Consider the following 15,478-nt stretch of genomic DNA (forward strand, 5'->3'; position numbering starts at 1 on the left):
AGATGATTTTTGGTTTAGCAGCAACACCTGCAGGCTGGGTCCCTTAAAATCCTGTAAGCTCACAGTAAGATCCGGTCCTAGCCCCAAAGAACTAAGTTCTCTGTTAAATACAAGACAGCACATAAGTGGGGACAGACAGAATCTGTTTGAGGTCAGGCAATGAATCAGTGGCAGAGCTGGATCTAGAAACCATGTCCCAGGTCAGGCCTGCAGTTAGCAGTGTGGTTGCCACTTTCTCCCTGAGCTGCTTTAAGACTCTCCCAAGCCAACACCCTGACACCCAAAAAAATGACTCCATCTCACGTAGTCTGATTTGCCTTCTCCAACTGGGTAAGCGTTTCGAAAAGGCCAGTTCAGAATGGACCCTCTTGCAGTGGGGACTGTGCTGCCCTCCCTGTCCACACACCACCATATCAAGAGAACACAAACAAACACAAAGGGTGTTGGCTTCTGGAGCCGGCAGTCTTCCGCCACTAAGCAGCCATAAGAATGAAACTAACTTTAAGTTGCTTGCTCATAAATTGTAAAACTGAAATAATTACAATATCTCTGCTGCTGCAAAACTTTGTTTTACCGAATGCTTTACCTTCTGCATCACGTTTGGGGAATTTTAAACAGGCAAATGGAAGAAGGTCTGATTGAAGATGAAGTTAAGTGAAAGAAATTGGTCTCATTTAGCACATGACAGGATTCATCTGTGTTCCCAAGTCCACTGAGGTAGCATCATGGGCGTTTCATATTCATGAGCTGCTGCGACACTGTGTCCCCTCATTTACAAAGCACCGTGTTCAGCAAATTCTGTCCCTGTGGACACTCCGTGCATTTCATGGTCTTGTCAGAGAGACATCAAACACTTCAGTAACCAAATACCAGAAAATGGCTTTAATTAGCGCATCTCAATGCAATAAATAATTTTTCTCTCTAAGTGAAAAATGGAGAATTAAAAAAAAAAAAAGAAAAAAGTGGAAAGCAACAGGCAAAAAAAAAAATCTTCAAAAAAACATAAGGAACAAGGGACACAGACAGCTTCTGCTGAACACACAAACAAGCCTGAAGCCTCTTGGAAGCTTTCTCAGGAGAGCAGCAGGCAAATGGAGAGGATAAAGAACACTTCTTTGGATGCCTGGACATTAATTTCACAGGGATGCCTTTCCCTGACTGAAATTGCCCTACTAGTAGGCCAATACGGAGCAGCGTACCTGCCTGATCAGCCAGCAGGGAGATAAAAACAGTAGAGTGAGAAGCAGGCAGGGCACTGCCTCAAAAGCTGAGACAAGCAGAAGAGAACCTGAATGTCCTATGTCCCAAAGCACCCTTTTGAGATGAGAATGGCAACAGCACAACCTGGCCAAGCCGATGGGAAAAGTCACCCAGTTAGCGGGTGCCAGAGGATTCATAGGATCTAGGGGAGGGAAGCCATGCAGCAGATTCAGTACTGACCATCCAGTCTTGCCTTAAAAAGATTATGCATTTGCCTTGCATCAGACAAAATAATTTTTTCTTCAGCCACCAAGCTCTGATGATACTGTCAACTGGGAGGTCGGGTGGTCCATGAGACACTCTGCTCGCTTCGATAGCATTGTGCTTTCACAGGCTGCTTGGCGTGGCATGGCTTCTTCCTCACCTAAGAGCTTGCTGGGGACAGGCATCAGGCATATTTGCTACTTCCCAAGGCCGCTACTGACATAAAGCCTCTGCCTAGTTTCAACCCCACAGAACAGCCCTGTCAGGTGAGTCGCTGGGCTCAGTGCAGGGCTTCAACAGGCAGTAATCCATGGCTTGTATTGTGCAAGAAGTGAGAGCAGATACTGATGGCTTTAAAGATGAAGTATCTCTTAATGCATAGGTTTGTTCAGCAGCAGCAGAAGACAGGAGAGACTGGAGGCCAGGGTCAGGACCTGGAGTCCAGCAAACTCCTGAGGTTACCAGCATTTAGAGTGGTAACACACCTCCTAGCCTTACCCACAGCCCCCTGACAGAGCATTATGCCTATTCTCCTTTTCAGTAACTTGTTTTCCTCTTTTCAAAGGCTGTTCCCTGTTCCTTTGCAGTATTCCCCTGCTGAAACACACTCAGAAGGCGGTGGGGCAGCAGATGAGAAGGCATAAGGTGCTATGGGAGGGTCTGGTGAACTCAGAAACACAAAACTCTCCTCAACAATGCTGGAGATGAGTGTTTTTCCATTAGAGCATTACTGTGGCAGGGAAAGCAGCTTCTCAGGATGCTCCTGTGGAAGTATGTTCAGGAGCAGGCGTGTCTGATTCTATTTCATCCTCTTCATGTTACGCTTGAAAAACAAGACAAACTACATTTCTTTTATGCTAAATCCTTAGGTTTTTATTTTTTCTTATATATATTTATTAAAAAAATGCCTCTTTGATCGGCAGCACCCATGACACTTCCACATCCAGCAACTCCTCAGAAGCCTCCCTCCCTCCACACAAGGCCACCGCTGCTGACAGACAGCCGGGTTTGATCAGAGCCACTCAGAATCGGATTTTCATAAGACAGATGAGGAATCTTACTGCTGCTCTCTCTCATATCAGATGAGAAACTGAGGGGGAGGGGGGACGGGTCCTGAGGGAACAACACTACAATCAAGGGCTACGTGGTTCTTTCTCTGTCCCTCCACTGCTGCAATTTTCAAAGGAGTTTGCCTCAGGCAGTTTTAAATGATGGTGTCTCAATTCTGTAATCATCTTTCAAGAGCTTTTTCTTAAAGGGTATTTTAGGTAAACCTAGTCCGTCAACTACACTTATGGACTCAGCAATCACAGACCCAATAGAACTGTGTATCTACCATATTGTAAAATTTAGTGATGGAAGATGCTTACCCAGTCCATCATTTTCAGCCCCCAATAAGCTGTGTGTGCTCCCTTGCAATTAAGCTGCCCACCGCCGCTTGGCCAGTGGTCTACTGCTTCAAACAGGACTTCAGACATATCCCTTGGGACGTATTCTCTGCTCCCCCCAGCCCACTCTGGCTGTCAGGAGGGAGCTTTCCTTGAACACCAGAGGCTCTAGATCACAATGCCAGCAGTCACTGGAGGAGTTCAAACTGGCCTGGACAAACAGCTCAGTGGAAACCATCAGGCTGGGCTGAGTCCGCCCCTCACTGACCTCGCGCAGAGATTCGGGGTAGTGCATTAGGGGAGCAGCCAAGGGGAGGACTGCAGTGTGCTGACAGAGCCACACACGAAATCACAGTGCAGAATCCCAGAAACTCAGCAGTCACTGTCACTCTCTGCCCCGGGCCCCTCTCTTCAGCCCATTCACACAACTTCCAAAACACCATGTTTTTCACTCCATCTCCATTTTCACTGATGTTCAGAACTTCTCATCCATTTAGCTCTCCCCAAACCACTCCACCACTGCCTCCTGAGCCTCTGAAATACCCACTGGCCATATTTCTGACTGTTCCTGCAAATTCTCACCTCTCTTACCCTCATGCTTAGCCAACGCAGCTGTCCTTACAGCTCACAGCCCCTGGAATCCACCAGCACTTGGAACGTTCTGTAAAAACAGCAGCTCACCAGGGAAGCAAACGGCAAACTTTATCAGGAATAATAAAGCCAACAATAACCCACACTGTGTTCTATTCTCAGCTCTGTTTGGAGCCATTTCATCATCAGTGTGTATTTGCATGCAGCTCAAGAAGTGTTTTATATTTTATGGCTGTGAATTCCAGGTGCCAAATATCCCGTGAGGGCTGTCTCGCACCTGACCGACAGACATTGCTCCTCAGAAGGATGTGGGGACCATGGCATATGCCCACTTCCTCTGCTGTGCATAGAGCCTAGACTCCCATCCTGTTCAAATGCAAAGGAGCTGCTGGCACACGCCAGAAGGGTAAGAAGTCCTTCTAGAGGTTTGACATTTTATAGAGAGGTCTAATCGTCAGCTCTGCTTACTTGAGGAGGCTTCCCAGCAGGCAGGAAGGGGTTTTGCCTTGAGGGCACAGATCTAGTGACTGTCTCCTGGCAGCTTTCCTCACCTGCAGGTCAGGTTTGGGTTGTCTGTGCAGCATAGTCAGGCTTTCATTTCAATCAGCTGTCTCATTCACACACACTACCTGCTTTAAAATAACAAGCCGTTGTTCCTGCAGACAGAGAATCACACATCACATCTCAGTCCTCCAAGCAAAGCCCCGTTCTGGAGCTATGCATCCCAATGGTAAGAGAGAAGGGGGGAAGGGACTGCTGAAGATGGGGCAATAGTCTATGGGGGAAGAATACCTGGGAGAGAGATGACAACTTTAGCTAACAAGCCCCTGTAGAGTACTGAGGAGAAAAATCCAAGGGCAATGTAGTGAGGAAACAGGCATCTGGGGGAGTGCAGAACTCATGGACAAGAAAAGAAAAAGAAAAAGAAACTTTTAGCCAAAAGGACAAAGCAGTTTGCTGATGGAGAGGGCGGGGGGGGGGGGGAGTGGAGGGCCGGTGCCAGCATTTCTCACCCCAACAGGAAACAGCCCTTTGTAGCTGCATGCCCGAAAGAGACACAAAAGCAAAGTAAAGTCAAATGAAATACCCAAGCAAAGTCGAAGCAGAGACTCTACTGCCCTGCTGGAGGAAGGAGCAAAGGGAGGGGAAAGCCCTTCAATGTGAACTTGGTTGTTCTGTCTTCCCTCCCACCTCACGACAAAGAATAGTCTGTACTTGGAAGAAGCTTTTGGCTGCTATAGAAAAGGACACAGCATTTTGCAGATAGCACTTTTAAAATTCCACTGGTAGTCTCACATCTCCCATCTCATGCAGTTTCCGTGCCATACAGAGCTCAGTCACTGCTGCCCATTTCCCCTGTTGACATGGACAGAAAATTGAGCAATTACCCTTAAACTCCTCTCTCTCAGATTGACCAGATTGCTACATACACAGCATTAAGCCCCCAATTGCCTCTGGCCAAAAGTGACTCAACTAGGCCTGTCCTTCAGGAATTAAACACTTTTGTGTTGCTTGTGAAGGTTCATTATTCCCCACGTTGTGATGCATTAAATCCTGCTAAAGCAGGTTTCACACCATGCAGAGGAGCTGGGCTCCCCCATGACAAGGTTCAGCTGGACACACATCCACCTAGCAAAGGTGTGTTAATCCATTTGCTATGCCTGTAGCATGTACCAGTGTGTGTTCAGGAGGATGGGCACTAAGCTCATAGCAGGTGCTGCAGAAAACCCCACTATCCATCAAGTAGACACTCCAGAGCTATTTCTGGAGAGATTGCACTTTTTCAAAACAGTCTTTCCAGCCTGGAGTTTTACTGGAGCAAATGGTGCTTTTAGTCAAACACAAGTCTTTGCTTTCTTGTAATTCAAAACTAGCTCCTCTTTAAAGTGGCTCTCTTGTCCTGGACTAGCCTCTATGAAGAAGAAATATGGATTAGAGAAAATGAATTCTGAGCACGACCTGAGCCAAGGTACTTCACTGCTGTATTTCAGTGGTTCATATCACGCAGCATGGATGACTTGCACCTTCTGGGTTTCCCTGTGCAACTGTAAGGAATGGCTGAAATTGCAGATGGTTCACACATGTCTCTGTCTGGTCCACCCACTTACAAACTCCCATATCACTTCAGTCTTTCCACACAGCCTGAGAAGCAACTGTCCTTCTCTCCCAAACTCCCATACTGATGAGGAATTAGGTCCTATTTCATGCACAGGGTGACTGGCCAAGAGCAGTGAGAGAATTCTACTTTCATTTCTGAAACTACAAGGCGCGTCAAGCCTGAAAGTCTTCGCTTGGCTGTACAACCTTCTCTCCATTCTCTACATGCCAAACTAGGCTCCCTCCAGGCCCTATGCTTTTTCAGCACTTTCTCCAATGAACTCCAAATTCTGAGGCTCTGGGTGTTAGTGGTGCATAAACAATCACAACTGAGCACATTTCAAACACACAAGAACACCTTTTTAAGGGCATATGGTTTTGTCCTTCATTCTTCTAATGAAAAGGTTGGATGGGGGACAAACAATGTTAATGGAATGGTACAGCTCAGCTTTCTAATAGGTTAAAGGAAAGTGATCCAAACGTATTGGTTGACAGCAGCAATCATTACGCAACTGTGCCTGTTCATATTAAGGTGTACAAGCTAACACATTATGCAGCACACAATAACCGTGACCCATCCTTGGGGATCCATACACCAATGTCTTGATTTTTGTATGTTTAGAATCTGAGCTTTACTGTTAAGGACACAAGCTCAAGTGCAGTTCTGTGCAAAGGGGAGGCTGATACAGCTCAACTTACTGCACAGCCACAGCAAGTTATTCCCTGCCTTCTACACTGGGCAGTTATTTGTATCTCTCTACTTATTCAAAAAAGTAATTTTATTCAAGTTCTGGAGTTTGTTTATATGTCACTTTTCTTCACTGCAATTGTTGAGCCCACAAGGAAAACTCCTCTCCCAGAATAGTTTGCTTAATCTCACTGTAGAAATACGACCACAAGCATGCAACGCACTGATCCATTTAGAGATTTTCCATATGCAAATCAGACCCACAACCCAGTGTATTTGACCATACCAGAAACTGCCTGCGTAGGAACCATAATCAGATTGGTGGGAACTTTCTTCTAACACATAGATTTAATCCAAAACTGAACTTTGGTTTGCAAACAATCCAAATTCAACTGTTAACCACAGGTTAGGCACAGATAAGTAAGTAAACTGTATTAGGACATGCCGTGTCTTCACACCACATTTTGCATCAATTCTACTCTATTTATTACCCAAGGTGTTGGAGCACTAAAAGTCACATGCTACAAACATGTGGCAACCTTTTTTATGCCTGGTTAGCAAAGACAGTTACTGTACTCTGAATACAAGACCAAAGTTCAACAGGAAGGACAGCACATATGCAAACAGTCAAAGAGCTGTTCAGAACAGACTATCAGCCTCAGTGACATACGCTAAAATTTAAGAAGCCCAAGAAACTTCCCAGGGGGAAAATTAAGTCTATTCTGAAGATGCCAATGCTATAAAGGTGCCACTTCTGGCAGTCATATGTTGCAATGCTTAATCTGTCTGGAAGACCCAAATAAGTCTTCATTTAATCTCATTAACCATACTGATGTCTGATCCTTTGTGACTCCTGGTAATTCTTCTGATGCTTGCTGATATTTTACAAGTGCAACTTTTTACACACTGTATAAAATTCTCAGCCCTTGAAAGCTGACGTAGCTCCTAGAGACTTTAATGAATTTCTGTGCTCCCCACAGTTCTCTAGTGCTTGTCCTGAAATTCATACTGTGGATTTTTCCTGAGATTTCTCTTGCCTCATCCAGCCTTAGAAGAGCAGGTGATATACACTATAAAGAAAACTAGTGCTAAGTGAGGAGTCCAGTAGATTTCACAGCAGCCTGTTCAGAGATGGGATGGGATGGGATTACCCACCAGTGCCTATGTTTAGCTTATGATCTATGATCTTGGGTTAAGGCAAGCGGGTTTCTTAATTTAAGAATTCCTTCACAACAGAGACCCCAGGAGAGTAGTACAGGCACTCGTCCTGATGGGAACAAGACAAGGATCTTACCATAAAACATAAGAGAGGCTTAAAGTAGAGCATACGATCACCTAAACTAGGGGACAGCAGTGACTTCTTTGCCTGCTCTTAACATTTTATTGCTCTTCTAGCTCCCTCTTTGCCCCAGTCCACTATTCTCCATGTGGAGATAATCACAGCATGTCCTCAACACTTTCCTTCTTCCCAAAGCTTCATAATTCTCTAATTAATGAAGATGCAGAGTTAGACTGCAGTTTCACTTCCCCACCCTCCTCTCCATCTCCTTTGCTTTCTCTCCCTCATTCAGCAGCTAGGGAGATGTAAGCAGCTCCCGCATTTGTTTACCCTCAGGGTGCTTCATTTTCTTGCAATTTCTTACAAAATGCCTCTGCTCACTTTATTGGAGAACACCCAGACATGCATGAAGGCACTTCTTGCAGTCTAGTAGGTGATACCTTACCTCCTCCATCATCTGATGCCTCCAGGCTCTGCTGTCTGAGACGATGGCTGCAGAAAAACACAAGGAAGAAGGAATTTAAATTGCAAGCCCAGAATTGCAATTGTTGTGTCCCCTTCCTCCCCACAAGCCTCATGGCCTGTCAAGGGAAGAGTTCCCAGGTACATTTAGCTGGCCAACAGACCTTCTTCCATACCCCTCCGTGCTGGACTCAGAAGAAATCTCAGCTTACAGTGCTTAAGCAAGATGCCTTGTACCTGAGACAAATCCCTAGGCTGCAGACAGTAAGGCCTGGGGTGGGTCTGGGAGGAAAGTGGATGTTTTCTACTTTTCCTTCTTTCTGTCTTATGGGAGTGGCAGAGCCATTACCTACTCCATAATCAGGGAACTACGGAGGGACCAGCCCGGCCCTATCCCAGGACACAACATGAATTCATGCCAGGCTCTGCACCATTCCCAAGTTTCAGATCTTGGTGTGCTGGTGCTTAGAGTCTCATGTCCCTTCTCCATGAGATCAGATGTAAAAGTTGTGGAGGAAGTCTCAGCAACAATGGGAACTTACTCTTCTACTTCTTCTGCATGTTTTCTTCCTGACCTGCAAGACAAGAAAAAGTTTATGCTTAGAAAAGGCTAGAGAAAATTTAAAACCTGAACTTTTCCTTCTATCACTGTTATTGTGCAAAAGATATTCCTACACCAGGTCCAAGATAACACATCATACCTTTAAAGAGTTCTGAGTGACCATTAAACCAGTGTATCAAAAAGTCCCTGAGTGCATCAGACCGACGCAGAACCATTTGGGTCCAAAAAGACAGCCATGCCCAGATACAGCAAGAACCATACTCCCTGGTTTTTAGCTTCCCAGGTACTTTTTCAGCCCCTCTGCCATCAGCTGCAGGTAAAGCTTGCCTTACCTGAGTAGAGAGGTTGGCACACTAAGGAGTGAAGAAGATGCTATACTTTGTCTGCCTACCCCAGAGAGATCAACAGGTCCTTCCTCCCCCTGGTCGTGCATAAAGATTATCTGGTCGCCTTGGAGGTGAGGAGCTCCACCTGAGCTGGCCAAGTTCAGGTCAGACATGCTGTTGCTGCAGTAAATCAGGGTTGATCTGGCTGAGTTAACAGGAGTTCATAATGATAACGGGGCGGGGGAGGCACTGGCAAGTGGCAGCTCCCTTGCTCTCCACCCCAGCAAGCCCAGAAGTAATTCAGTCCCGATTAGGGACGCTTGTTCAATATTCAAAATGTAAAACATGGAGGTTGCTGAACCAGCACTTTGAAAAGTTAATTAAATGCCAGGTTTCTTTTTAGCAGATACTCCATCACTCGCTGATTGCTTTGGCCATTTTGCAGAGTGAAGTTTCATCTCTATGTGTCGGGAATAAATATTCTCCCCTCCCTTGAAGCCAGGGTGCCATAACAAAGAATACATGGATCTCTCCCCTACCATACGCACTGTCCCAGGACACACCAAGATGTAAGAGAAGTTGCTTCATTGCCTTGCACCGCTCCTTTCAAAGCACTTCTATGAGATGGGACAGGCGTCTCCTTATCTGCTCTCTGTTCTAGCAGGTTATGGTCCTCATCTATCTCTCCTGTGAGTAATCTACACTTCTAAAAGCAAGGAGCAGGGCACAAAGGATGTTTAGCTATGAGGAGAAGGCGGCCTCCTTGTCTCCACCACTCTCCCTGGAGCCTGCAGTCTGTGCGAAGCTAAAGATTACACTGAATCAGTGATCTGAGCCCAGTAATACCCACTGCTATAACCAGAACTGCAGCTGTGTAGGTGACATCTGCACCTGGGCTTTCAGCTGTATCTGCACCCTTCTGTTCATCAGAAGAGGCAGAAGTGCAATGAAGCTGGGGAACTTAGGAAAGAGCTCTTCCAGTGAGGAGTAATTGTCCAGCTCCATCCTTCTCCACAGTTTAGAATCTGAGAAGACAGAGATGGAAAGGTGATGCAAGATTTATCCTACTTTATCCCTCCCTTCTGCCTTCACAGAACTGCTTCCACGCTGTGTCTTCACAACCTTGCCCACACTGAGCTGAAACATCCCAAATGATGGCTATGCACAGTGAGATGGTTTCCTGAAGGTTCAGTCTAACCTCTTCTTAGCATGATCCCATCACTCTTGATAATTGTCCAGCCCCAAATAACACTCTGTTCCTTCAGTACTGACACTCCTTACATCTTTGCCCAACTCCTGTCTCCAGGCAGGAGTGAAACACTCCACATGTTTGTACTTCCCAGGAGAGGGTCACTCCTGCTACACTCATAAGCAATTTCTGTTTCTTTTTTTCCTGAGCTCCCTGTCATGACAGATATGCTGGTGGCCCACAGGGAAGGCAGTCATATGTTAGTCCTAGAGGCAGAAACTACTTCACTCGTGTTCTGAGACAAAGCTTTCTCAACTTTTCCGTGTTATGTTAGAAAAGGACTTATTCAGGGCAACAAGCAAATACTTCATTATGAAATAGCTGCACTATATTGGAAAAAATAGTAATTTGGGGAGCAATTCATAAACCGTGAGGGGAGAACAGTACTGACCCCTTTAGTCCGAGAGCCCAGGTGTTAGAGCACTCTCCTCTCAAACAAGATAGTTTTCCCCTTTCCCTAGGACAAGCTGAAGTCCCACAGCCAGCCCCCCAGGAGAACGCCCTAGTCCCTATGCACAGGGTCCAAAGGTGGCAGTAAGTGGTGGCAGTAGGTGATGCCAGTCTCTCATGCTGACTGTATGGCTGTTTATACAGAGCACTTAAATACCAACAGCACTAGAGCAGGAGCTAGAAATGACTGATGTTCTGTTTAGGTGAGACATCTGCTTCCAGTCACCTCTACTAGATATGTTTGTTAATACATGATTTGGAATAGCATTATTTGATGAAACTGGCATTTCGAACCAGCTGATAAGCTCATAGGTAGAGAATTATCCTGCAAATATAGTATGAAACTTCCGAGGCATAGGAAGGAATTGCATGTTTTACACTCTCTGTGGCCTTAATGATTGAGCTATTAGCTAAAGAAGACACAATCAACCTACTATTTCCTTTCTTTTTTTGTAAGGCTTCCTTTCAGTTTGTTTGATGACAAATTACTTTTTCATTCCTTGTTTCAGATTGGGGAAAAAAAAATAATCACAAAATATTTTTGATTTGTTCCTGACTAATCTTTTGCTTTTTCAGACCAATTGTGTTACCTAGATCTATCTAACAAAGTGACCCTGAGAGAAAAGCCAAGTTTTGCTTTGTGTCCTAAGGTTAAAAACTTTCAAGGCAGTAAGGGAAGTCATTAATAGATCCTCAGAAGGTGCCCTACCTTCAACCCTGTCCATTCCATAAGCTTAGCCGTGGGCTAAGCTATACATGGAGATCCTATTCCTGCAGAACCAGTCACCTGCTTGTCTCTTTGCTCTCCAGGTGCTATGGGAAGCCCCGCAGGCATTCTTCATGCGTTGTGGAGTACCCCTTCCTGAGAACTGCCTCCACTTATCAATGCCAGTTGCAACACGTCGAGAGCAACATGTCACCCTTCAAGAATAGCAGGCCTGGGTACACAGCATTCTCTTCATTCACCACATGGGCACAGCTTTCTAGTGGTGAGTGAAAGCAGACATGGAAGAAACCAGACTGTAAACTCAAGCCAGCATAGACAGATTTCCTACTCTTTTCTTATGTTCTCAGCAATAAGGAGTGCACTGCCCTGGTTTGTTTGCTCCAGTAGGAGCACAACCCAGGGAGAGTAGCAGCAAGATGAGCAATTGTATATGAACTATAGATACACTCACTCAAGGAAGGGCAAACAAAACAATACAATCCCGAGGGCAGTGCTCAGAAATGCGTTCAGTTTGCTGTATTATACACCAGCCACCCCCAGATTTTGTGAGACAGTGCTACCTCTGTTTCTTTCATTTCTTCTGATAAGCCCATCGCACCTGAAGGGCCCAAGAACAGGGCCTGACCTCATCACCTGGACAGCACCATTTAAACTCCCTTTCACTGCAAGGCTGGCTGTGTTCCCAAACATAACCAAAATCCCAGAATATTTCCTCTGGCTTTGGCCAATTGCTGACCCCCTCTCTGTTTCAGGGTGTTGAATAGCTGAGGAACCAGGCAGAAGACCCCAGCAGACCCCATGTGACCCTATGCTATTTAACTCCTAGTAAAGAATACCTATTTCTCTCCTAGCTGTGTCCTGGGGCAGAGGACATAGGTCTGATCCTGCTCCTGAGTGCTGTCTTTGCTCAGTCCTGGCCAGCAGGAATCCTCCCTCCACATTAATGAGAGGGGGTTAAACCTCAAAACCGAGGCTTTCCCCCCCACACCCCTACTGTACAGCTGAGCTGCCTTGGAGTCGCCTGAAACTTTGTGCTGAAGGGTGAAAGGCAGTTCTAATGTAGACATCATTTCTGTTAAACTGTTTCTTTCCCATTTAATGGACTACCACGGAGATCTAAATGGAGATAAAGTAGCAGGGCTCAGAGAACAGCCAGGATGCTATCTTTATGCAGCATGACAATGTGCAGTGGTTAATTAGACACCGTTAACCTATTTTAGCAGGGGACGTAACCGGGATGAATGGGGGGAAATGTCCTTGAAATCTTTTAATGTCCACAGCTCACGGGAGCTCTAGACACACTTGCGTCCTGCACCGCGCCGCAGCCAGGTACCAGCGGGCCGGTGTGCAGGACCCGAGGCTCTCCCCTGCGAGCCCCGGGAGGGGTGAGGGCGGGCCACACAGCCAAGGAAAAGGGAAGCGACCACGGTGGCTGGTCAAAACGAGCATCGAGGGGGCTGGACAGGGATGCCCTGGCCCAGCGCGGCGGGGGCGGCAGCCGAAGGGGGGCCAGGAGGGCGGGCAGCCCCCTCGCCCGGCCCGGTGGCCCTCTGCCCGGACGGGCAGCTCTCCGCTGGGCGCCGCTTTGCTCCCCGCGGCGCTCGGGGCTGGGCGCCGCCGGGCCGGGCCGGGCCGGGCCGGGCCGGACCGCGCTCCCCGGAGGCCGCCCGCCGGCGCCGCCGCATCGCCGGGCCGCGTCCGCCCTCTGCCGGGCCCTGGCGGCGTGGCGCCCGCCCGGGCCCCCCGCGCCGGTCCGCCGGGACTCCGCCGGGCGGGGAGGGAGGCGAGCGCCGGGGCTTCGATGCGAGCGCTTGCAAGCGGTGGCACCGGCCAGCTAGAGGGGCGGCGGGCTGTCCCCGGAGGGCGGGCCGCGGAGGTAGCTCGGGTCGTTCACAGGGCCCTGGCAGAGGGGGCAGGATTCCACCGGCCTGCCAGCGCCTTTCCCGGCAGGTCTCAACCGCTGCTTCTTACGAATCGCGTGGAACCAGAAAGCTGCTTCAAGCCGCCCTCTTGCTAAAAGAATTAAATGGGGGAAAAAACCCGGAACAGTCCTGATGTTCAGAGGTACATTTTGTTTCGAGAGCGCAGAGGGATCAAAGGGAGAGCAGAGAGATGGGCTGCCTGTGCAGGGAGCTAGCCGCTGGCCAGCGTTCTGCCTCTGTGCTTCCATCCAAACCCATACCCACCCCAGCACCGAAGGCTTGGCTCAGCCCACAGGGAGACATGAAGCCTTTTGCGTCTAGGGCACAGACTGTAATTCAGGTCTAGGCCTGAGGGAGGAGGGAAAAGAAAAAAAAAAAAAAAAAAAAAAAAAGATAAAAAAGGACATTGTACTCTCTTGCTCTAGTATTTTTTTAGTGCCCATCACCACAGCCAGTGGGCAGCAAGCTACGAGTTGCAGCTTGTTCAATAGCCTAAGGCACAACTAAGTTACACATCCAATATGATGCACAAGTGCTAACTGATCAGTTCTCCTGGCTCTCCAAGCGTGGGTCTTGGTCATTGCTTGTTTGCTGAGGCACAGGAAGAGAAAAAACACTCATCAAAGCTGTATATAAACTAGAACTGCAGCCCGTGCTGGGAAGCGCTACCACAAGGTGTCTTCTCACCTATTCCATTGCACCTTCCTTGGGGCTCTCATCAGTTGTTTAAGCTTCCACCCCCTCTCCCTGGACAGTGGCAGCCTGGAAAAGCCAGATTTGCCTTGATTAAATCAGGGAGTTCAATCTTCCCATCTCCTAAAAATCAAGGCAAGTTTTGCCACAGATTTCAGCAGAGCGAGGACTACTATTGAGCCTTTACTTCTATCATCGAGTGTCACCTCACAGCCCTCCACTTCCAAGCCCTGGGGCACATGGCTATCTATATCTTCACAATGGGGTTTTGGGCAGACGCATCTTTTTAAACTGTAATGGTCCCACCATCCACTTTTTGGCCCCTCACAGGCTCCCTGGACCACATGTTTAACACACTGCTCTTGAGCACAGCACCAGAGGAAGAAGGGCGCAGCGATGAGCAGGCAGCAGTGGGACGGGAGCTGACAGACCCTGCAGCTAGCCAGCTCCAGCTGAAAAGGGCTTGTGAGGCACTAATCAATCTCTAGCAGAAGTGCTGCTGTTTCTCCTCACATCCTAATACATGGGCTTCCTTAACAGAAACAACAAAGGAGGAAAGCTCTGGCAAGCAGGACTTTAGGAACTGGCACGAAAGAACAAGCTGAAACAGAGAGTTCATGGGGGTCACGGAACCTCAGCCTACTCACTGCATCATCCCCATGACAGATGTTCCCAGGGTTTCCCTGCTCACTCACTGGTAGAGAGCTGACCGGCAGAGCTGTTCAGAGCTCCCACTGAGCAACAGAAAAAACAACAACACTCGATACAAATTCCTGCTGCGTGGGAAAACAGCACTGCAGTTTCTAGAGGTATCCACCACACATCTTTGGTCCCTGAGAACAGGGGCTCCTATCCAAGTGATCACATCTTCAGTCTCCAGTAAGCACCAGGGCCAACTCTCACACCAAGTGGCTCTTGAGGTTACAGGAGCATTTTGGTTTCCACTTAAAGGGAAAAGCACACTTCTGATCCTCACAGTTACATGGAAGAACTGACAGCTAAAGAAGACAGAACGAGAATACAAAGAAAAAGTACCTAAGGTTTTTTTGTTTTTTCGAATCCCACAACAGAGAACAAACTCATGATTCTGAAGTACCAGGCTGAAGACTTTTTACTTGCGATTGGCCTCACTGAAAACATTTAAATGAAAAACACTAGAAAGGACTAGATGTTTATTACTGAACAGCACCTTGTGCTGTCATCTGAGAGCAACAGCTTCTGAAAGAAGATCTTTTAAGAACTTGGATCAAAAACTTGAGAACAGTAGAGAGGTTATATGGGGAGGGGGACCAGGGGAAGGGGAAATAGGGCCAAGCAAGCAGATCAGGTCATCTTAGGTCTCTTTCCACAGATAAACTGCATTAAGCTAGACTTCACAGCCAATTTAGAGGTGACCTACAAAGGCCAGAGAAGTTTTTAGCCTTGGCTTTGACAGATACAAAAGAGTTGCAAGTTGCATATGTTCTTCAAGAGGGTTTTGCTTTTTTAAACTAGAAACATTTGGGACAGCAAAGATAGCATCCCCCTGAATTTGCTGGTAAATTCCTTGGAGATGCAGAGAACTAAGGAAGGAAGATGCT

The 15,478-nt window shown here is 47.4% G+C and overlaps 1 protein-coding gene across 2 annotated transcripts in view; it reads right to left on the bottom strand.

Annotated features, from left to right (window-relative positions):
- IFT43 (intraflagellar transport 43) overlaps window positions 1–15,478 on the bottom strand; it is a 45,616-nt gene that overhangs the window by 7,935 nt on the left and 22,203 nt on the right. For both annotated transcript variants that reach the window (XM_086463284.1, XM_086463285.1), the window contains 2 exons: window positions 8,512–8,544; window positions 7,953–7,999 (listed from right to left, as the gene is read on the bottom strand). In XM_086463284.1, coding sequence (XP_086319410.1) covers window positions 7,953–7,999; window positions 8,512–8,544 — 80 coding nt within the window. The remainder of the gene's footprint in view (window positions 1–7,952; window positions 8,000–8,511; window positions 8,545–15,478) is intronic.

This window comes from Leptosomus discolor, chromosome 3, assembly GCF_034619465.1.
Source record: "Leptosomus discolor isolate bLepDis1 chromosome 3, bLepDis1.hap2, whole genome shotgun sequence".
NCBI lineage: Eukaryota > Metazoa > Chordata > Aves > Leptosomiformes > Leptosomidae > Leptosomus > Leptosomus discolor.